This window comes from Amia ocellicauda, chromosome 5 (genome assembly GCF_036373705.1).
Source record: "Amia ocellicauda isolate fAmiCal2 chromosome 5, fAmiCal2.hap1, whole genome shotgun sequence".
In the NCBI taxonomy this organism is placed as follows: domain Eukaryota; kingdom Metazoa; phylum Chordata; class Actinopteri; order Amiiformes; family Amiidae; genus Amia; species Amia ocellicauda.
The window spans coordinates 20164193-20187549 of record NC_089854.1 but is presented as its reverse complement, the minus strand read 5'-3'; the positions used below and the strand labels follow the sequence as shown (position 1 = coordinate 20187549).

The 23357-nt window shown below is 48.3% G+C and overlaps 1 protein-coding gene across 3 annotated transcripts; it reads left to right on the top strand.

The window, feature by feature from the left end:
• Positions 1-2283: 2283 nt before the first annotated feature.
• card14 (caspase recruitment domain family, member 14) lies at positions 2284-22951 on the top strand. 3 transcript variants are annotated; one of them, XM_066704206.1, is made up of 22 exons: positions 2293-2360; positions 7254-8355; positions 10092-11027; positions 13343-13578; positions 13725-13862; positions 14541-14866; positions 15096-15254; positions 15461-15580; positions 15815-15940; positions 17367-17537; positions 17687-17812; positions 17993-18176; positions 18282-18342; positions 18746-18941; positions 19214-19340; positions 19569-19812; positions 19945-20008; positions 20216-20348; positions 20832-20993; positions 21545-21663; positions 21766-21881; positions 22118-22951. In XM_066704206.1, the coding sequence occupies exons 4-22, from the start codon at positions 13368-13370 to the stop codon at positions 22326-22328; spliced, it is 2994 nt and encodes a 997-aa protein (XP_066560303.1). In that variant the 5' UTR covers positions 2293-2360; positions 7254-8355; positions 10092-11027; positions 13343-13367; the 3' UTR covers positions 22329-22951. The 3 variants fall into 3 exon arrangements, with proteins under 3 accessions (XP_066560302.1, XP_066560303.1, XP_066560304.1); XM_066704205.1 differs by lacking the exons at positions 7254-8355; positions 10092-11027 and having other exon boundaries at positions 2284-2360; XM_066704207.1 differs by lacking the exons at positions 2293-2360; positions 7254-8355 and having other exon boundaries at positions 10091-11027.
• The last annotated feature ends 406 nt before the right edge of the window (positions 22952-23357 follow it).

Sequence of the window (23357 nt, the reverse complement as noted above, 5' to 3'; positions counted from 1 at the left end):
CGGGGGGCTGTAGCAGAAGCGGATGCTGTGGGGCTGGGCGGCAGGCTGCAGCAGGAGCGTGGCGCCGTGGTGAATGCGGTGAGACCTGTTCTGCAGGTGACGACAGGACGACAGGTTGTGTGACAGTGTGCGTTGCATGGTTACATTTTATTTTTGTTAATCTGGAGGAGGTGTGAGGGACAACACTTACAGGCATGTGTTGGGAACTGTGCCCATTGTTTGTAAATAGTAACCTGTTGTCGACCCATACAGGAGCCCAAACACACTTACAGTGAGGGAAAAAAGTATTTGATCCCCTGCTGATATTGTACGTTTGCCCACTGACAAAGAAATGATCAGTCTATAATTTTAATGGTAGGTGTATTTTAACAGTGAGAGACAGAATAACAGCAAAAAAATCCAGAAAAATGCATTTCAAAAAAGTTATACATTGATTTGCATGTTAATGAGGGAAATAAGTATTTGATCCCCTATCAATCAGCAAGATTTCTGGCTCCCAGGTGTCTTTTATACAGGTAACGAGCTGAGATTAGGAGCACTCTCTTAAAGGGAGTGCTCCTAATCTCAGCTCGTTACCTGTATAAAAGACACCTGTCCACAGAAGCAATCAATCAATCAGATTCCAAACTCTCCACCATGGCCAAGACCAAAGAGCTGTCCAAGGATGTCAGGGACAAGATTGTAGACCTACACAAGGCTGGAATGGGCTACAAGACCATCGCCAAGCAGCTTGGTGAGAAGGTGACAACAGCTGGTGCGATTATTCGCAAATGGAAGAAACACAAAATAACTGTCAGTCTCCCTTGGTCTGGGGCTCCATGCAAGATCTCACCTCGTGGAGTTTCAATGATCATTAGAACGGTGAGGAATCAGCCCAGAACTACGCGGGAGGATCTTGTTAATGATCTCAAGGCAGCTGGGACCATAGTCACCAAGAAAACAATTGGTAACACACTATGCCGTGAAGGACTGAAATCCTGCAGCGCCCGCAAGGTCCCCCTGCTCAAGAAAGCACATGTACAGGCCCGTCTGAAGTTAGCCAGTGAACATCTGAATGATTCAGATGTGTTTGGAGGAGGAGGAATGACCCCAAGAACACCATCCCCACCGTCAAACATGGAGGTGGAAACATTATGCTTTGGGGGTGTTTTTCTGCTAAGGGGACAGGACAACTGCACCGCATCAAAGGGACGATGGACGGGGCCATGTACCGTCAAATCTTGGGTGAGAACCTCCTTCCCTCAGCCAGGGCATTGAAAATGGGTCGTGGATGGGTATTCCAGCATGACAATGACCCAAAACACACAGCCAAGGCAACAAAGGAGTGGCTCAAGAAGAAGCACATTAAGGTCCTGGAGTGGCCTAGCCAGTCTCCAGACCTTAATCCCATAGAAAATCTGTGGAGGGAGCTGAAGGTTCGAGTTGCCAAACGTCAGCCTCGAAACCTTAATGACTTGGAGAGGATCTGCAAAGAGGAGTGGGACAAAATCCCTCCTGAGATGTGTGCAAACCTGGTGGCCGACTACAAGAAACGTCTGACCTCTGTGATTGCCAACAAGGGTTTTGCCACCAAGTACTAAGTCGAAGGGGTCAAATACTTATTTCCCTCATTAACATGCAAATCAATGTATAACTTTTTTGAAATGCGTTTTTCTGGATTTTGTTGTTGTTGTTCTGTCTCTCACTGTTAAAATACACCTACCATTAAAATTATAGACGGATCATTTCTTTGTCAGTGGGCAAACGTACAAAATCAGCAGGGGATCAAATACTTTTTTCCCCCACTGTAACTGTTCAACACTAAATTGTTGATAGCAATCTATATACAGGACGAATACAACTTGTATGTTTAATGTAGACTACTGTCCTGGTCCAGGCATCACCTAATCAATAATTAATCACAATACTGCACCTTGCCTGGGAGGAAATTATTTTGTATGTAGTCTATTATGTTTTATTATTATGTATCTGGAAGCAGTTATCCAGGATCGTACTCTGCAGTTGGGGCGCTGCTGTTGTACCCTTGAGCACGATACTTTACCTAGATTGCTCCAGTAAATTCCCAGCTGTATCAATGGGTAAAAATAAAAAATAATGTCATATCCTGTAACAATTGTAAGTCAGATAAGGGTGTCTGCTAGGAATTCAAGTAATACATGGAAAGAAAAAAAGTCCCGTTTCCTGGCCCTGGCTGAGCTCCAGCTCGCTTCCTATTGGTGCTCTGTTCCCATTCTCGGCTCCCCTGGTCCCGCCCAGCGCACCTGCGCCTCACCTGCACTGCCACCGAGCTGAGCCGCACACTTCCAGCCCAGGACCCGGGACTCACCTGCTGCACCTCGCTCACCCGTCGGAGAGCTCAGGTAAGCTGGGTCATCCCTATGTTGTTATTATTATTATTATTATTATTATTATTATTATTATTATTATTATTATTATTATTATTTAGTTCAACGTATGTACCGGCTCTCCCGCTTGTGAAAGACGAGAGAAGTGGCGGGCGGACCAGTGGGCGCTACACCATCCTGGCAGTATTGTCGGGCAATAGTTATAATAACGGATGCAGGGTCCACTGCAGGTGGAAACGCCACCTGGACCCCCGGGCTGTCGTTTGCACCGGCAGACCTCTTTCCTCCGTGTCTGGCGGTGTTAGTGAAGGGAGATGCGGCGACGCGTGGGGCTGTGCTGCTGAACCGATCGCTTGAGTTCATCCGTTATTATCGGTTGCACTGAACCGTTGCATATACGTTGAACTACATAATCATAATAATAATAATAATAATAATAATAATAATAATAATAATAATAATATAATATGTCACAGTGACCAATGAATCGACACTATCTGTATACTGTACTCAGCTGTCCTGGCGTCTGCGGGGAAGACGCTGCACAGGCGGCCCGGCTCGGTGTGACCGTGTGACCGAGCAGACCGTGTTTCTCCCGGGCTGAGCGCCTAGGAGCTGCTCCCACACAGCTACTGGACAGAGACAGGGAACAGAGCATGCTTGCTTCTGTGCATTTTGCAGGGTTTTTTGTGGCAACAAACAAAACAAATGTTCTTTTATGTAACTTCCTGCAATATTAGTGACGTTCTCTCTTTTTCTGCCATCTTCAACTTCAAAGAGAGAGACTGCATTATTATGAAGGATTGTTCTATCCTCCCATTTTCAATAACCTCTTTGAGCACTACTGGGTCACAGTGACAAAGGATTATTATTGTTATTATTCCAAAAGCATGTCTTGTGAATGAGCTATTGTGCAGGGAGCCGTTTCCCTGGGGTTCCCCTGCAGTTCTCCTGGACAGTACTGTGCCAGACTGGTGGCAGCTGACCTCACAGCTGAGGAATGGCAGTGCTGGACTGCGGGGTCAGGGCTCTGGGCTCTGACTGTCTCCCCCTGTTATTCAGTAACCAGCAGTTAAAGTTTAGCCCTCAAGGTCTTGAACAGAGACACGATTAATTCGATACTATAGTGCCATTCGCTAACACATTGCCACAGAGCACTTCAAATCATGTTTTATACAGATTAAAGCAGCATCCCCCCAACACACACACACACACACACACACACACACAACCTAGAGATGGGTTCGTGTTTTTGTTTCAGAGCAGATTGGTTGGCTTGGAGCCCTCATTATCGACAGCCCTGGCCCTGGAGCACAGCAAAATCTGTAGTGTTGAAATCCCAGTGTTTATAATATAGTGTTAAAATCAGTGTTGTTTCAACACTATAAAGATTCAGTTGACACTTTGAGAGTTAAACCATCTTGAGAGTCAGTGTTAATACGGGGTGTCAAATTAAAGAGTGTTGATTTTACACTGTACTGGTGTAAAACCAAATAATTTACCATACCCACAATGCATTGTGGTAGTTTCCTGAATAATTGTTGTTTTATGGTTTTATTTTTTTCTTAATAATTGTATAAATGTTAATTATTGTAATTAATTATTGTTTGAGGGTAAAATGTATCTTTACCCACCAATGTATTTATATTTGTGTTGTCAGATTATTCTACCCTAACTTAAACTCATGTCTTTGAGTCAACCCCAAACCAGAATGCTTGGCTATTTATTGGTTTGTGGTGGTGCTTGTAAGCATTACCTGTATATGCCTGACCTGTATGTGTGTCTGATTGGGTCTGGGTATTTATTTACTGAAAAGTAAATTGTAAATCAATAGGTATTTTCTCTCTCACTCAAATTCAAAACAAGCTTTATTGGCATGATATGTTTTCACACAAGTATTGCCAAAGCAATTGGGTACATTGAAAATGTATACAATAACATTAAGAACTTTACAAATAAAAAATAAAATATTGTGTTATTTACATATATTTTAAATGGTTAATGTGCTGTGTTAGTGGTTTGGAGACATGGTTGTGGTTCTCTGGCCGTGTGGCAGGCTGTGATGTACTTTGCTGTGATCACAGCGCAGTCTCTGTGCTCCCCCAGCACCACTCTGAGCCGAGTATCTGTGCTGAGCTGGGGGAAGTCGGGGACTCTGCTGGCGAATCTGGGGAAGAAGGCATCTCTGACCTGTGTGTATTTGGAGCAGGTCAGGGCGAAGTGCGCCTCTGTCTCTCTCTCTTGCTCTCTCTCTAACAAAGGACTGCTAGATTTTAATACACAGTATCAATTATACACATGCACACATTTCTGATCATCCAGAGTGTATAGAAGCAAATCTTGTGGTAATGCTAGTTATCGTTTGATTGATAAAAGGAGAGTAAACAGGGGTTTAACAATTTAATGGAGTAACAGAGGTGAGAGTAGTGCAGTGTTAAATAAAATAAAATAAACACTTATAAGAGTTGCTTATTTAACTCCCTGAGAGCAGAACTTTTAACTCTGAGGCAGTGTAAAAATGCCAACTATGATGAAAGTGTTAATTTTACTCTGGTGAGTGTAGATTATATAAACACTTTTGTAGAGTTAATTTTAACGCTGTTGTAGTTTATTCAACACTGGTGAATTTACTGTGAGGGTGTGGGTGGATATTCCTCTAAAAATAATAATAACTTTGTTGTTTCCGTGTAGAAATTCCTTTCATTCCAAGAGTGAGAGAGTGAAAGAGAGAGAGAGAGAGATTTGCATTCTCCCACATGGCACAAAAAACTCCTAAGAAGGGAAATGCACTTTGACCAAATCAGCAGGTCCCTATTCAGTCGCCTGCCACAGTCTCATGGGGGAAGGCGCCAGTGAGCTCCTTCCATAAGGGCACACACCAATGCAATTGTTTAATTTGATTTGTTTAATTTGTATCTATTCATTTTGATTACTGGAGACACAGAGACACGCACCTGCCTGCTGTGTGCCATTCCCCATGCTGTGCTGTTGCTTCTCTTTGCGTTTGCCGTCCTGCTTGCAAAGAGTTACTTTGTTGTCTTGGAGCGGCTGTCTAATAACATGAGGAAAGACAGAAATGATGAAGTGGGTTGAAGATGGGTCAGCCCTTCGGTGCTTGGCGTCCCAGAGCTCTTGAGAGTGGCAGCCTGCCAGCTTGAGACAGGAGGCAAGACAACAAAGACAAGAGAAGAAACACTGTAGTCTGACACACAGCTGAATAGTGCCATTGGAGTCTGAAACACACCCCGCCCTGTGCAGCTGGAATCTCGCTGGAGACACCCCGTCTTAAATGACTGTGATTCCGGGCAACTATATAAGAACATTTGACGTCTGTGCTGGATCATATTCTATGCGTTGTTATTATTATTATTATTATTATTATTATTATTATTATTATTGTTACATGCTGATTTCTTCCCGAGTTACTCATCAGAATGAAAACCATCAGTTCAAACCTCATTATGTTACTAGAATCAGCAATTCTATCATTAGTATCAATAATTCATATCGGAGGTACATTGGTATGCATTTCTAGACATCAAAAATGAAGGTATAATATCAGCAATTGTATTTTTAATATCAAAAACAATTGTTGATATCACTAATCTGACGATTAAATGTTAGAACGACCTGCCACTGAAGCGATTTCTGCTTGTTGGTGCTGCAACTTAAATTCCTAATCTGATCAGGTCTTATAAAAGGCAACTTTGCCGCTAAAAGTGTCCCACAACACGCCAGACTCAGGGACCTGGTTCATTGACGTGTGTAATGTATGCATAGCTCTTGAGTTAAGTGTGCATACCTGACATATTTCCAAGCCTCTTGCAAAGATTTAGTTCCTTCAAGAACAATTATTCATCTTATTCTGACAGACTGACATCGTTGTATTGCGTGTGTGCAGCCCTGCACCCAGGGTTCAAGCTGGTGCATTTTCAATTATTTTCTGGGTGTGTGTATCAGTGTTTTGTGTGTGTCAGCGACAGTGTTTGTGTATATTTGTGTGTGTCAGTGACAATATGTATGTGTGTGAAGAGACGCAGAAATCCAGAGAGAGATGTACCTCCAATCAAAAGGTTTTTATTACAAGCAGCTGCAAGGAAGAGGTTCAAGAGGCGATCTTAAGAACAGTCTTAGAGATGTTACAAACTACAGGCACTTTTATGCAGACCAGACAGGAGAGAAAGATCACAGACCCACATGTCTGTCCCGGGATGAGTGTCAGTTCGGTTTCTGCCTGACAACTCATTAGGAAAACCCATATATAGTCAAACCGAGGAGAATTAAGGCATACGTAATGTTTAATATAAGGGGGGTTGTATGATGTATCAAGCCCAAATTGCTGGAGAAAACTGGTTATTATCAGACCCTGTTCTTCTAGGTATCAGGGCTGAGCTATAGCACATTGAGACAGTGAGACAGTGACCTTGTTTACACAGACACACAGGGAAAGAAATGCAGTTCTTCAATATGTGTCAGTGTCAGTGACAGTATGTATGTGTGTGTGTGTGTGTGTTTGTTCTTGTGTCTGTCATTCATTTGACTACTGCCCTGGTGTTCAATTGCCCACATTGGTGAGTTGTTACTCTTTCTTAGTTTGAAACCAAATCAAAAGTAATCTGTAAATATATCAGGCCTGCAGTTTGTTCTTCACCACTAGATGTCTCCCGTACTCCAGTTTTTCAATCAATCTTCCCCTGATTCCTCTCATAATTGTTTCAATTATCTCACCTGCTCCTTGTTTATCTCTTCATTAACTCCTCTTCATAATCCCATTTCTCCCAGAACTCTCCGTGAAGTCTTGTCAGTTTCTTCACTGCATTTCTGAGACTTACATCGTTTATATTTGTACCATGTTCCTGACCTTGCTTTGTTTTCTTGTTTTACTGATTACTGTTTTACTGATTTCAGATTCTCCCCTGTAGCCCAGTTTGCCTGATCGATTGACCTCTCGCTACCCTTTGACTATGATTTCTGGATTTTCCCGTCAAACCTGTTTGCCTGTGTGTCGCCTACCTCCTGTTCCCTCCCTTCTCCTCTCAGCCCCACACCTGGATTCACCATTTGATTATGACGCACCCGACAGAAGACTTCGCCAAAGAAATGGATCCAGCGGGGAACCCTGATTTCTCCACTGCTGTTGCAGCTCAGAGGATTTTACTAGGTAAACATGAGGAGATGTTGAAGGAAATATCTCACGTTACTCCTGCAGCCAAGTCCCACTCCTGTCATTCCACCTACCGTAGAAACCCCACCGGTGGAAGTTCCCGCAGCTGTCCCACCTGTCCGTCTCGCTGTTCCTGAGAAGTTTGATGGTTCTCCTGTGCGCTGTGAGGAGTTTCTCTTACAATGTTCTCTCAATTTCACTCACCAACCAACTGCCTTTCCTACAGAAGCATCCAAAATAGCGTTTGTGATCACTCTCCTTAGAGGGAAGGCATTGCAGTGGACATCAGCAATCTTGGACACAGCAGGGAGAAATTACTAGATCTCTTTCTGCCTTCTTACCCCACTTCAAGGAGGTTTTTAACCATCCAGCAGAGGGAAAAAACGCCGGTGAGCAGCTCCTGGTACTCCGTCAGAACAATACTTCTGCAGCGGAGTATGCCCTGAAATTCCGTACTTTGGCAGCTTCAAGTGGATGGGATGAACACGCTCTGATTACGGTTTTTCGACAGGGGCTGCAACACGACCTGCAATCAGAACTCACCTGTAGAGACAAGGCTCTAGGCCTGGAGCAACTTATCCAGCTGGCTGTTTGCCTGGACAATCTGATGAAAACTAGAAGAAAATGCTCAGCTCCAGAACCTCCATGCTCGATCCATGATCCGTTTTCCTAGCTAATCCAGTGACAGAAGCAGAACCGATGCAACTTGGCAAAACCCATCTGAAACCAGAAGAAAGAAGAAGAAGAATCCAACAGCGTCTCTGCATATATTGCGGCCAGTCAGGTCACTTTCTGGACTCCTGCCCTGTTCGCCCCGATGCCGCTGTGACCGCTATACGAACACCTGTAAGTACAGATCTCTGCTCCCTTGTAACCCCTAAACAATGCACTATCCAAGGCAAGATCCAGTCAGGTTCTAAATGTGTCACTGTTTCTGCTTTGATAGATTCGGGATCAGCGGGCAATTTCATTCACCGGGTAACCGTAAACTGCATAGACATTCCCCTCTCTCCCTGTAACCCTCTCATGCATCATAATCTGGTTATCTCCTGGACTGAGGGTGACATTCTCTCCTGGGGACGCTGTTGTTTTTCTAGATGTCTGTCTTCTCTTTGCAAAGCAACTCATGTCGAGAGCCCTCTACTGTCGGCACCGGTCGAGGTTACTCCGGAATACAGCGATATATCTGCAGTGTTCAGTAAAACCCACTCTTCCCAATTGCCTCCTCATCGGCAATGGGATTGCGCGATAGATCTACTCCCAGGCTCTTCTCCTCCTCGAGGTCGAATCTATCCCCTCTCCATACCCGAGGAGCAAGCTATGCAAGATTACATAAAGGAGGCTTTGGAATTGGGAATAATTCGCCCTTCTACCTCTCCAGCAGCCACCAGTTTATTTTTTGTTGCTAAGAAAGATGGGGGACTTCGACCATACACAGATTACAGAGGTCTCAATTCTATAACAATTAAATATTGTTACCCTCTTCCTCTTGTGCCTGCAGCCCTGGAACAAGTGCGAGGAGCTCAGTTCTTTACAAAACTGGACCTAAGAAGCACATACAATGTCATCCGGATCAGATAGGGCGATGAGTGGAAGACGGCTTTTGTTACAACTAGTGGGCATTACAAATACCTGGTCATGCCCTTCGGACTGGCTAAACACCCCCTCCGTCTTTCAGGCATTTGTAAATTAAGTACTGAGACGCATTCTCAATCATTTTGTCATAGTCTACATCGATGACATCTTGATATACTCACCTACCCTTTCGCAACATATATCGCATCTCTGCCAGGTTCTCCAGTGTCTCTTAGCAAACAGATTGTATGTAAAGGCTGAGAAGTGTGAGTTCCATCGCCAGAGTATAGGATTCCTAGGTTACATAATCGATGCAGAAGGCATTCACATGGATAAAAATAAAGTGAGAGCTGTTACTGACTGGCCCCAACCACAGACCATTAAAGAATTACAGCGTTTCCTGGGCTTTGCTAATTTCTATAGGCGTTTGTGGCGGGGTAGCTAGTAATGGAGGCTTGGAGACAGACTATGGGTAAACAAAAACCAAGACCTTTAATACAGAAAATAAACAGGCACGAGGGCCAACAGAAAGGGTCCACAAAACAGGTAACCAAAAAGACACGGGCTGGTCAAAGGACTTCACCGTGCCACCAAAAAGACCAAAACAGAAAGCCCCAACAAAACAGCAGACTGAGCAGGCAACTCCCCAACTCCCCAACTCCCCAACTCCCCAACTCCCCAACTCCCCAACTCCCCAACTCCCCAACTCCCCAACTCCCCAACTCCCCAACTCCCCAACTCCCCAACTCCCCAACTCCCCAACTCCCCAACTCCCCAACTCCCCAACTCCCCAACTCCCCAACTCCCCAACTCCCCAACTCCCCATAATGGGAGGCTGAGGCCTCCTTATATAGCAGGTGGCTGGGGTTGATTGACCTTAATTGATCAATCACCCCAGCCACCTGCAGTCCATGAGCAGGCAGGGAGGGACAATTAACCCCCTCCCTGCCACAGTGTTTCATTAGAAACATTAGCTCAGTCGCTTCTCCTTTGACTTCTCTTCTCAGGGGATCTCCACGCAAACTCTCATTGACTACTTCAGCCACAGACGCCTTTAATCACCTCAAGCACCTTTTCACCACCGCACCAATTCTGAAATACCCAGATCCCACGCTCCCCTTCATCGTTGAAGTAGACGCATCAGAATATGGAGTGGGGGATATACTCTCCCAAAGACATGGTTCACCTCCGAAGCCCCATCCCTGCCCTTCTTTTCTCGGAAACTCTCCTCTGCAGAGCACAACTATGACATCGGTAATCGTGAGCTTTTAGCCATCAAACTGGCATTTGAAGAATGGAGGCATTGGCTAGAGGAAGCCCAACATCCCTTTTTAGTCCTTACCGACCATCGAAACTTGGAATACATCCTTGCTGCTAAATGCCTAATCCCTCGGCAGGCTCTGTTTTTTTACCCGGTTTAACTTTACAATCAGCTACCGTCCCGGCTCAAAGAACACGAAAGTGGATGCATTATCCCGACAAATTGATTCAAATACACACTCCATATGTCATGAGCCCATTCTACCACCCGCCTGCATTGTTGCTCCTATTACTTGGGACATCATGGATCAAATAAGTCAAGCTCAGATTACTGAACCAGCTCCTTCTACTTGCCCTCTCTTACCTTCGTCCCCAGCTCAGTCCGGCCCAGACTCCTTCACTGGTTTCATTCGTCTCCTGCCTCGGGACACCCAGGTATTCGCCGCACCATATAATTGATCCGACAGAAATTCTGGTGGCCTGCCATGAATAAGGACATTACACGTTTTGTTTCAGTCTGTTCTACATGTGCCCAAGCCAAATCTTCTCATCAACTTCCTGCCAGTCTTCTATCAATCTCTCTTCAGGTTACCACTCGCAATCCAATGGACAAACAGAATGGCTTAATCAAGAGATCGGACGGTACCTGCGGACATACTGCAGTGACAATCAAAAGGACTGGAGTAGGTACTTACCATGGGCAGAATATGCGCAGAATTCTTTCATTAACACTTCTACAGGACTTTCCCCCTTTCAGTGTGTGCTGGGTTATCAACCATCCCTGTTCCCCTGTTCGGTGAATGCCACGGATATCCACTCAGTTGACGATTGGTTTTGTCGTAGTGCTGCAGTTTGGCAATCAGCACATACGCGCCTCCAATGGGCAATAAAACGCCAAAAGCAGCAAGCGGACCATCATCGGCGACCTGCCCCACAATACCAGCCCGGCCAGATGGTGTGGCTATTGACAAGGGATATCAAACTTAGACTCCCCTCTAGGAAACTCAGTCCCAGGTTCATTGGTCCTTTTAAAATTCTGCACCAGATCAATCCCATTTGCTATGGTCTTGACCTACCTCGCATATACCGGATTGCTCCCACATTTCATGTGTCATTGTTGAAGCCCGCTGCTCCTGACTCAGATTCTCCACTCGACCCTCCTGTCTCTTCCTATCCTGCTCCTCCTCCTCCACTGCATCTGGACGATGGCCCCGCTTATGCTGTCCGGTCCCTTCTCGCTCCTCTTCGCCATCAGGTCGATTCTCAGGAGGGGGTACTGTCAGGCCTGCAGTTTGATCTTCACCACTAGATGTCTCCTGTACTCCAGTTTTTCAATCAATCTTCCCCTGATTCCCCTCATAATTGCTTCAATTATCTCACCTGCTCCTTGTTTATCTCTTAATTAACTCCTCTTCATAATCCCATTTCTCCCAGAACTCTCCGTGAAGTCTTGCCAGTTTCTTCACTGCATTTCTGAGCCTTACATCGTTTATATTTGTACCGTGTTCCTGACCTTGCTTTGTTTTCTCGTTACTGATTTCGGATTTTCCCCTGTAGCCCAGTTTGCCTGATCAATTGGCCCCTCGTTACCCTTTGACTACGATTTCTGGATTTTCCCGTCAAACCTGTTTGTCTGTGTGTCGCCTACCTCCTGTTCTCTCCCTTCTCCTCTCAGCCTGGATTCACCATTTGATTATGATGAACCCGATAAAAGATCATTCATATTTTTTTATTATTTTATTTTCTATATATACTCGGCAAGAAATGAAACGTCCTCTCACTTTCAACTGCTTTTATTTTCAGCAAACTTAACATGTAAATATTTGTATGAACATAAAAAGATTCAACAACTAAGACAAACTGAACAGGTTTCACAGACGTGACTAACAGAAATGAAATAACGTGTCCCTGAACAAAGGGGGGGTCGAAATCAAAAGTAACAGTCAGTATCTGGTGTGGCCACCAGCTGCATTAAGTACTGCAGCGCATCTCCTCATGGACTGCACCAGATTTGCCAGTTCTTGCTGTGAGATGTTACCCCACTCTTCCACCAAGGCACTTGCAAGTTCCCAGACATTTCTGGGGGGAATAGCCCTAGCGCTCACCCTCCAATCCAACAGGTCCCAGACGTGCTCAATGGGATTGAGATCTGGGCTCTTTGCTGGACATGGCAGAACACTGGCATTCCTGTCTTGCAGGAAATCACGTCCAGAGAAGGTGGGTTTGTGCCCATAGGTGGTGGTGTTGCCGGTGATGTCTGGTAAGGACCTGCCTTACAACAGGCCTACAAGCCCTCAGTCCAGCCTCTCTCAGCCTATTGCGCACAGTCTGAGCACTGATGGAGGCATTGTGCATTCCTGGTGTAACTCGGGTGGTTGTTGTTGCCATCCTGTACCTGTCCCGCAGGTGTGATATTCGTATGTACCGATTCTGTGCAGGTGTTTTTACACGTGGTCTGCCACTGTCCTTCCTGTCTCCCTGTAGCGCTGTCTTAGGCGTCTCACAGTACGGACATTGCAATTTATTGCCCTGGCCACATCTGCAGTCCTCATGCCTCCTTGCAGCATGCCTAAGGCACATTCACGCAGATGAGCAGGGACCCTGGGCATCTTTCTTTTGGTGTTTTTCAGAGTCAGTGGAAAGGTCTCTAAAGTTTTTATAACTGTGACTTTAATTGCCTACCGTCTGTAAGCTGTTAGTGTCTTAATGACCGTTCCACAGGTGTATGTTCATTAATTGTTTATAGTTCATTGAACAAGCATGTTTAAACCCTTTACAATAAAGATCTGTAAAGTTATTTGGATTTTTACAAAATTCTTTAAAACACAGTGTCCTGAAGAAATATATGTCCAATTGTTTTGACAATACAAATTTGTTTGTCATGTCAATAAAGCACCTGAGAACCATACAACCATGTCTCTTCACCACACACTAGATGTGTTTACCTACATGTAAAATAACTGAATACTTTTCAGATCTGTAAATCTCTGTTGTACAGGTATACCACAACAGGCAGCGCCAGCATGTCGGGCAGCGTGAGCAAGAGTACAGAGCTGCAGGAGCTGGACGAGGATGAACTGTGGGGCCTCATCGAGGACCACCGACACCCCCTGTCCTTGGGGGTGCAGCCCTGCCTGCTCATCCCCTTCCTGCGCCAGGCCAGGATGCTGGACGAGCTGGACGAGGACGAGATCCTGCACAGCCTGCAGCTCACCCACCGCTGCATGAAGACCAGTGAGAGAGGGAGAGGGAAAAGATTGGAGAGAGGATTAGGGAAAGGAAGGGGGGTGATGTGGATTGGGGTGGCAGTGCAGCATATTGATGTGCTTTTGTGCGTCTTTCTTTGTCTGTGTGCATGTGTGTCTGTGTGTGTGTCTCAGGCCGCATGCTGGACCTTCTGCGGACCCGAGGCCGAGACGGAGCCATGGCCTTTCTGGACAGCCTGATGATCCACTACCCCAAACTGTACAGCCAGGTGACCGGCCTGACGCCCAGCTCTCACAACACCGGCTTCAGCGGTGAGCGCCGTGCAGCAGGGCTGTTACTATTCACCTGTCCATTTCAGAATTGGCAACTGCGTGTCCGAGCAGAGGGGGGACAACCGGGAGTAGCACAGAGAGGGGGAGAGTGTGGAAGATCAGATTGGGGAAGGTCAAGGGTGAGATGATGTGAGTGCATCCAGGAGGAGAGAACAAGATGTGATGTGAGAGGGGAGGAGAGGGTCAGGAGAGAGAGAAGACCGCAAGATCTGGGCATCATCTGCACAGAAGTGGTAGGAACCCATACGATTAGGGGGACCAGAGAGAGAACAGGAAGGGGCCCAGGACGGAGCCTTGGGGCACACCTGTGAGGGGAGGTTGCTAGGTGGAAGAAGATGTCGCTTGATAGGTGGGACTGGGGAGGTAGGAGGAGAACCAGGCTAGAGGTTCCTAGCTTGGCAAGGGAGGAGAGGAGTATGGAGTGAGGGATCAAGGAAGGTCAAGACAGAGGAGAGGGAAGCAGCACTGGCGAGCACTGGGAGGGCGGTGTCACTGAGCCGTGCGGAAGCTGGATTGCAGAGGATCAAGGAGTGAGTGGGGAGATAGAAATGTGAGACAGAGCGGTGGTTCAGAAGAGAGGCAGGGTGCACTACCATTCCATACGGCATTGAGGTGGGTGATACTCTGAGTGTGACTGTCCCCTGTGGCGCTGTGCAGGCCTGATGAAGACCTCCGAGCTGACAGAGTACCTGGTGCGTGCCATCACCGGCATGCAGGAGCAGATGTGCGCGGCGCGGGCGGAGGCAGGGGCACTGGAGGCACGCTGCTCGAAGCTGGAGGGGGAGCTGGCACAGGCGCAGCGCCGGAGCGAGGCACAGCGGGGCCTGGAGGCGGAGCATGCCCGACTGCGCCGGGAGTTTGCCTCAATGCACCAGAGCCTGCTGCAGCTGAAGGACGAGAAGATGGATCTGCACACACGCTACAGCGCTGCCCTGGAGGAGAGCGCTGTGGTGTCGGCACGCTGCCGGGATCTGCAGCTGGAGGTGAGCAAGAGAGGAGGGCGGGCAGTCAGTCAGTCAGTCAGTCACTGTGCCAGTCAGTGTGTCAGTCAGTCAGTCAATCAGTGTATCAATCAGTGTATCAGTCACTGTGTCAATCAGTGTGTCAGTCAGTCAGTGTTTCAAGCTCAGTCAGGTTAAAGCCCTGCCCTCCATTCGTGAGCATACCATCTCTGTGGTGACCAGACCTTGTGTCTGTGCCCCCAACACACAGCTGTACCGGCTGCAGTTCGAGCTGCGGAAGGCGCACACGGAGACAGACTTCGAGAAGAGGCACTCGCTCAGGGTGCAGAACTCTGTGGACACCCGCCAGCTCCGCGAAGAGATCATCACCCTGCGCCGCAAACTGCTGCAGGCTGAGACATTCAGTCCGGTGAGACTGACACACTGCGCACTGTCTCTACAGCACACACTGCACACTACATCCACTGCACAATTTGCATACTGCACACACATACATGCTGCACACACCACACACAGCATAAAACAAACAGGCTGTACTTGGGATATTAGGCATTGAATCACAGTTTTAAGACCATCTCTCTCTCCCCGTCCCTGTCCCTGTCCCCTGTCTCTCAGGCCCGGGAGGATATCCTGGAGCGAGACCTGGAAGAGGCCCTGGATAGCCGGGGAGAGCTGGTGGATCAGATCAGCAGCCTTCAGGAGGAGTGTGAGAGACTGGTTAGCGAGAGAGAAGAGGTAGAGTCTCCCACCTGCCACTTTGTTTACCTGTCCCTCTGTCTCGTGGTCCCTCTGTCTCTCTGTTTGCCTCTCCCTCTGTGTCCAGGTCCCATTGTCCCCCTGTCCCCCTCTCTCTGGCCTCCCTCTGTCTTGTTCTCTTCCCTGCCCCACTGACTTACTGTGTCACTGTCCCACTGACTCACTCTCCCTTTGTCTCTCTGCCTGTCTGTCTCTGTCCCTGCTGACTCTCAGCTCCTGGAGGAGAAGGAGTCTCTGGCCCTGCAGGTGGAGAAACTGTCTCTGGACTGTGAAATGTACCAGCAGAAGACCACGGTGATGCAGGGCCAGCTGCGCGAGCTGCAGAACGAGAGAGACCAGGTGTGGGCAGGGCACTCCTGCCATCTATTATTATTATTATGTATTTATTAGCAGATGCCCTTATCCAGGGCGACTTACAAAATATAAGGACAATACAGAGTGCAAAAACAGTGCAGTACAAGGCATAACATATTACAAATTCCAATTCACATAATACAGTGCAATTCAAAGCATAATACATTTTACAAATTCCAATTTACACAATATATGAGGTCTACATCCTGGACTGTAAAAGCAACGAGTACAGAGTACTGACAAGATGTTAGGTCACAATCAAGGGCCAGGGGAAGGGAGCATAGGAGAGATCAAATTAAACAATACGAGTACTAGTAATGCAAGGCAAGTAGTATGATAAACGTTGTAAAGTGCTATCTTACAGGAGAGTAAATGACTAAATTACAAGTACTGTCTGAAAAGATGTGTCTTGAGTAAGCACCGGAAGGAGGTCAAGGACTCTGCAGTTTTAACTTCGGTGGGCAGGTCGTTCCACCATTTAGGGGCCAGGGATGAGAAGGAGCGGCTCTGGAAGAAGGAGAGTGGAGAGGAGGCAGAGTTAGTCTTCTGGCACCGGAAGACCGCAGCGGTCTGAAGGGGATGTTTGGGGAGACGAGGGTCTGCAGGTAACTCGGTGCAGTGTGGTCGAGACAGCGGTAGGTGAGGGTTAGTGTCTTGAACTGAACGCGTGCCGTTATTGGGAGCCAGTGGAGGGAGCGGAGCAGTGGAGTAGCGTGTGTGAATCGGGGCAGAGAGAATACCAGACGAGGCGCAGAGTTCTGGATGAGCTGGAGTGGGTGGGTAGTAGTTGCAGGCAGGCCGGCCAGGATGGAGTTGCAGTAGTACAGGTGGAAGAGGACCAGTGACTGGACGAGCAGCTGAGTCGAGTAGTCGGTGAGGAAGGGACGGATTCTGCATATGTTGCTCAGGAAGAATCTGCAGGTGCATGTCAGCGTGGTGATGTGCTGGGTGTAGGAGAGCGCAGGATCAAGGGTGACTTCTAGGTTCTTAGTTTTAAGAAGAGGAAGAGAGTGTCGTAGATTCCAAGGGGATTGAGAGATCAGCAGAAGGTGAGGAAGAGGGGGAAGAGAGGAGATCAGATTTGGAGAGTTTTAGCTTGAAGTGGTATGAGTGCATCCATGCGGAGATGGCAGATAAACAGGAAGAGATGCGAGAGGGGATGAGAAGGTCAGAAGAGGGAAAGGACAGGAAGATCTGGGCATCATCTGCATAGAAACCATGGGATGCGATGAGGGGGCCCAGGGAGTGAGTGTAGAGAGAGAACAGGAGGGGACCCAGGACGGAGCCTTGGCGTACACCTCTATCTATTTATCTATCTATCTATCTATCTGTCTGTCTGTCTCTCTGTGTACCTGTCTGGCTATGCTGTACCCGTCTGCCTGTGCTGACCGTGTCTATGTCCTGTGCCCAGGCCTACCTGTCCCGGGATGAGGCTCAGACCCAGATCGCCAAGAGCCTGTCAGAGAAGGATGCCCTCCGGCTGCAGCTGGTGGAACTGCAGGACAAGTTGTTCAGTCTGCGCACACATGTGGCCAAGAACAGCATGGACCGAGAGGAGGAGAGGGACTGGACTGGAGCTGAGGTGCATCATGGGGGAGAAGGGGAGGGAGAGGGGAGGGGAGGAGTGTAACTGGAAGCCTCTCTGTAGGGCCCTGTGTAGCACTCTTAAAGAGGTGTTGCATGGCCTCAAAAGACGCTATATAAAATGCACTAAAATACAATCTCATTCAGTGCAGGGCATCCTGCAGCACGGCCCTGCCCTCAATCGAGCTTCCGTCTGGAGCCCAGCCCCACCGCCCACGCCTCTGCAGGATGGCAGCGATCTGTCCCGACACACTGCGCTCCCACAGCCAGGAGGTGCGTCTGTCTGTCTGTCTGTCTGTCTGTCTGTCTGTCTCCATGCCTACCTGTATGCTCACCTTTCTCTGTCTGTCTGTCTGTCTGTCTGTCTGTGTCTGTTGTATTTATATGTGTCTGTGTGTGTGTGTGTGTGTGTGTGTGTGTGTGTGTGTGTGTGTTTGTGTGTGTGTGTTGCAGGAGGGGGCTGAGACGTGCAACAGTTTCCGGTCTAATTGCGCTGAGCCGCCCAGTATGGTGTCGCTGCGCCGCAGAGAGGAGGACCTCCAGAGAAGCACCGAGCGCTCAGACTCCAAGCTGGGGATCTGGGACCCCCTGCCATCACCGCTGGACGGGGACGGGGACTTCGTCTTTGTGTTAGAAGGTACCTGAGAAACAAAGACATCAGAGAAGCCTGTTACAGCAGTGAAGTGATGTAGCGCCAATCACTGGCCAACCCGTGTCCATCCGACCCTGCCTTGTGTTACAGAGCCAGAGCTGAGCGCACCCCAGCCACCCCTGCCGCCCCCCGACTGCAGCCCTAGCAACGGGTGAGATGTCTGCTTTGGCTGTGTAACACACACACACACACACGTTTGTTTTGCTATCATTATGGGGACTCTCCATAGACATAATGATTTTTATACTGTACAAACTATAGATTCTATCCCCTAACTCTAACCCTACCCCTAAACCTAACCTAACTTTCTGAATTTTTACATTTTCAATAAAACATAATTTAGTACGTTTTTTTAAGCGATTTCACTCATGTGGACTCTGGACAACGTCCCCACAAGTCACTTTTATAGTATAATAACCTTGTAATTACCAGTTTGTAACCTAAAAAAAGTCCCCATGAATCACCTGTACATACACACACTTGTTAAACTCAAACTATATTACTTATTATATAATTTAACATGCTTTTCTCTCTTTGTGTGCGTGTGTGGGCAGTGTGTTTCTGGTCCGCTCTCGCCCAAGGGCCCGGCGCAATGGCAGCCGTGTGATGACCATCTCCTTCCAGGGGGAGGCGCTGCTGAGCCAGCTACAGGTGCTGGGGGGGAACAACACAGGCGTGTTCGTGCACTGTGTCACCGAGGGGTCGGCTGCCCAGAGCGTGGGTATCAGCCCAGGGGCACAGATCCTGGAGGTGAGGGGCACGGCCTGCACAACTGTAAAACACAGGAACACTACAGCATGGCAACACTACAGCACCACAACACTACAGCACCACAACACTACAGCACCACAACACAGCAACACTAAAGCACTACAGCACCGCAACACTACAATACCACTACACTACAATACCACAACACTGCAACCCACAGACACCGTGTCACACTAACACAAGGACATAGCTGCACAGAACTGTAGGAGCACAGAGAGACTGAGTGGCCTCTCCTCCTATCCTCCCCTCAGGTGCAGTGCGAGAGGGAGCACCAGTCTTTCCGAGCCGTGCTGGAGGAGGCCACCCTGGAGGAGGCGCTGTGGGCCCTGCAGCAGGTCCGTGGCTTCTGCTGCCTCTCCCTGCGGTCCAATCAGGATGGTGAGGCGGGGCGAGGGGGGGGTGCTTCAGCTGTGGACCACTGATATGCCAGCTGCTCTCATGTGGGTGGAGCTGTGCTCTGTCACTTGGCTGTGTGTGTGTCGATTGTGTCCTTAAACTGGAGTGGGTTGCAGAGCTCCTGCCATACATGTATGCAGTCTGTGAAAGGGACTGACTGTCACATCTCTCTCTCTCTCTCTCTCTCCTCTCCTCCTCCCTCTCGCTCAGGCTATGAGAAGCTGCTGAGCGGGCTGCGCAGTGGGGAGTTGACCTCTGGCGACTCCTTCTACGTGCGTGTGAACGTGTCGCTCCCGGGGGACGGTGGCAGGGGGGGGCGGCTGGCCGTGCGCTGCGATGACGTTGTACACGTGATGGACACGCGCTACGGCTCCGACGGGACCTGGCGTGCCTGCCGCACCCACCACTACCAGCTCAAGGACCTGGAGTCGGGCACACTGCCCAACTACTACAGGTAACAGGGGAGGGGGGTGATATTAGATCCATTATTTCCTGCTCCCTCTGCTCGGGCCAGTATGTTTAATGCCCTGTGCTCAGTGCTCTGTGCTTGGTGCCCTGTGTTCAGTTAGTCCTGTTCTCTCCACAGAGCCCAGCGCATGCTGATTCGCGCAATTGAGGACATGGCCTTCCAGCACCTACCCTGCAGACGGGTAACAACTGTTGGACACATGGACACACTGACACAGAACAACTGACACACTGATGGACACACTGACACAGACACTCTGACAGACAAACTGACACACTGATGGACACACTGACACAGACACTCTGACAGACAAACTGACACACTGATGGACACATGGACACAGACACAACGATACATGAAAACACACACACCCCTCTCCCTGTCCCAGGTGGACAGGTCTCCGACTCCAGGGAAGCAGAAGGCTGTTCGAATCATCAGCACCAGTCAGCAGTTGCACAGCCCCCTGTGGACCTGCAGTGACTCCAGCACCACCGACAACCCCCAGACCAGCCACGACCCAGGTAAGGTCATGCACACACATACACACAGTACATGCACACACGCATACACATGCACACAGTATACGCATGCACACATACGCACAACAAACACACTCTACACATGCACACATACACACACATACACACAGTACATGCACGCACACATACACACAGTACACACACGCACATACACAGTATACACAGAACACACATATACACAAACGCACACGCAAGCAGTACATACATACAGACAAACTTGCTTTACAGGCCATCGACAATAAAATGAATTCCACTGGGAGAGGGCTACTGATTACTGTTACAGGCCGATTACCCCCCCCCCCCCCCCCGCCACTTCACTGAAGAGTGAACATCTACTTACAGAATAAATAAGTGAAAATGTTCAATGTGTCATGACCCACCAGGATAATTGTCTGAGACACTGCAGTAGTGTGGGGGGGTGTGCAGGTGGGTGTCTGTAGTGATGTGTGTGCTCCTCTCCTGCAGGGGGCAGTGCTGTGTCCGGGAACATCACCCTGATGCCCTACACCCTGGTGAACCCACACCGCCCCCCCGCCCCCCGGCCAGTCCTCCTGCTGCCCACAGTCTTCGGCCGACTGATGAACAACCGGCTGGCGGAGCTGCAGGGCTTCCAGAAGTGTGTACCAGGTAAGGGAGCCCCCTGGTGGGCCGCCCAGGTGCAGCAGTGTCTGCCGAGAAATAAAAAGAAAATAATAAATTCAAAGGAGCTTTATTGGCTTGACTGAATTACTGCATTGATGCCAAAGCACTGTCATACAGATCTAATGGTCAAGAACAGTGCGGTGGGGAACATAATATTCAGCACAAAGACATTTAGGAAATAAAACTCTTTCTCTCTCTCTATCTCTCTCTCTCCCTCTCAATGCAATTAAATTAAATTAACCCTCACACAACCCAAATACAAACAGAACAGGTTCTTTCCATCCACCCTCTCCTCCCTCCCTCTCTCTAGCATGGTGTATACCCACTGTCCCTCAGGCTGTGACAGTTGGACACATATTGGGCAACCAGTGGGGCTGTGTGTCCTTGCCCCACTATGCCTGAGTTTTTCTGTCTCTGTCATTTGTGGGAATTGTGAGATGGAGGTATTGATTTTATTAATAAAATAAAATAGCAACGACATTTAGGAAATGGTCATTTCTCTCTCTCTCTCTCACTCCCCTTTGCTCCGTGTGCAGAGGTGTTGAGTGACAGTGAATATGCACTGCGACTACAGAGGGGGGAGGTACTAGAGGAGTGTGACCTCAGCCCCCAACGCTGCTTCACTCAGCAGGCTGTGGAGACGGTCATGGCACAGGTACTGACACTCACACACTGACAGTGACACACTCACACACTGACACCAAGGCACTAGTATTGTCACTGATGCACTGACACACTTGTCTCTCCTCACTCTCAGGGCCATCACTGTGTCCTCCCACTTGGTGTGGACAGTGTGCGCCGGCTGCACAGCAAAGAGATCTACCCCATCGTCATTTTCACCGTGCTGTCTGACAGGAGCATCCGCAAGCTCCGGTAAGGCTTGGCCCACAGCGCCACCCCCTGGCAGCCAGCTAGAGACTGCAGGGTGACTGTCTCCTACTAACCCTCTCTTTCTGTTTTTGCATCTCCCTCTGTGTCTATCTGTGTGTCTTTGTGTCTGTTGCATCTGTGTGCTGCTGTGTGCGTCTGTCCTGCATGTCTGCATGTCTACCTATTTCTCCTGCGTGTCTGCACATCTACATGTCTGTCCTGCGTGTCTGGTGGCACAGAAACAAGCTGCAGCGGCAGGGCTCGACGGAGGACGAGCTGCTTGAATGCTCGCGCATTGAGGAGCCGAAGCTGGACCGGCTGCCCTGCCTGTACAGCACCGTGGTGCCTGAGACCTGGGGGGACAGCGCTGCCCTACTGGCCCAGCTGCGCAGCACCGTGCTGGAGGAGCAAAGCAAGATCGTGTGGGTGGAGCAGGACCTGCTGCGCTGAAGCCCGTGCCCCCAGATCACAGAGCAATCATCACTGACAGGGGGGGCGAGTCCGTCTTCCGACCATAAATCTCTTACTGTGCTTTACTAAGAGCTGACAAAATGTAAAACAATATTTATTTAAAAAATGTACCTTTGGGTGATTTTGTCTTTGTTTATTATTATGAAAGAGGGCTGTAAATATGTGTCCATATCTGTCCCACTGGTATTAATGTTTCTCAGGGAAACTTTGAGATATCATGTGATATCTAATTGCCAGCCTGTATACACCAGTGCTACACTGTGTCCTGGCTCCCATCTCCCTGTCCCTCATTGATGCAGGACGTCAGGCGTCTGTCCCCTGGAGTCTGTCCCTAGTGACATGCCTGTTACCTCATCTCTCCTGTAATAACTGGACGCATCCTTGTCTTAGTTTGGTCTGGTTGCTGGTTTCAATGTTGCTTAAGCTGCCCAACAGTGCCCGGACATCCTGCTATGATGTTTGCTATGCATGACTTCTCTGTAATTTACTGTATTATAATAATAATAATAATAATAATAATAATAATAATAATAATAATAATAATAATGATAGCTGAATGCATTGTGTTGATGTCCTGCCTAATAAAACACTTTGTTATCCAATGTGACTTGAGATCCATTATTTTCCTGGAAAACATTTTCAGTTACTGGACATTCAGAAGGAACCAAAACTAAAAGACCCTGTATACTGCACTGGACTGGACTGTAGTACTGGACTGTACTGCAGCAAGCTGCACTGGACTGCAGCGCCTCGGGGAACAGGGCGGCTCAGCACTGTGATATACACAGATGACTGAGAGAAAATTGCAGAATTGGACACTGCGACCTGTGGCTACTGGTGAACTGACATTTTATTAGTCATAAAATAATAAAAATAATAAAAGGAATACACTGTGCAAACTCCTACAGCTAACTAGCTTGTTGGCCACAATATTATTGGACTATCATTATGTAATCTCCCCTCCCACAGCTCCGGGGCAGACTAAACTTCCCCCAGACAGTGCCGTGT

Excerpts from the sequence above, each read along its gene's own strand:
- card14 (XM_066704205.1), top strand. The coding sequence starts at position 13,368 with ATGTCGGGCAGCGTGAGCAAGAGTACAGAGCTGCAGGAGCTGGACGAG. Across the intron at positions 19,813-19,944 it reads ACACTGCCCAACTACTACAG|AGCCCAGCGCATGCTGATTC; the intron begins GTAACAGGGGAG and ends TTCTCTCCACAG. Across the intron at positions 20,349-20,831 it reads CCAGACCAGCCACGACCCAG|GGGGCAGTGCTGTGTCCGGG; the intron begins GTAAGGTCATGC and ends CCTCTCCTGCAG.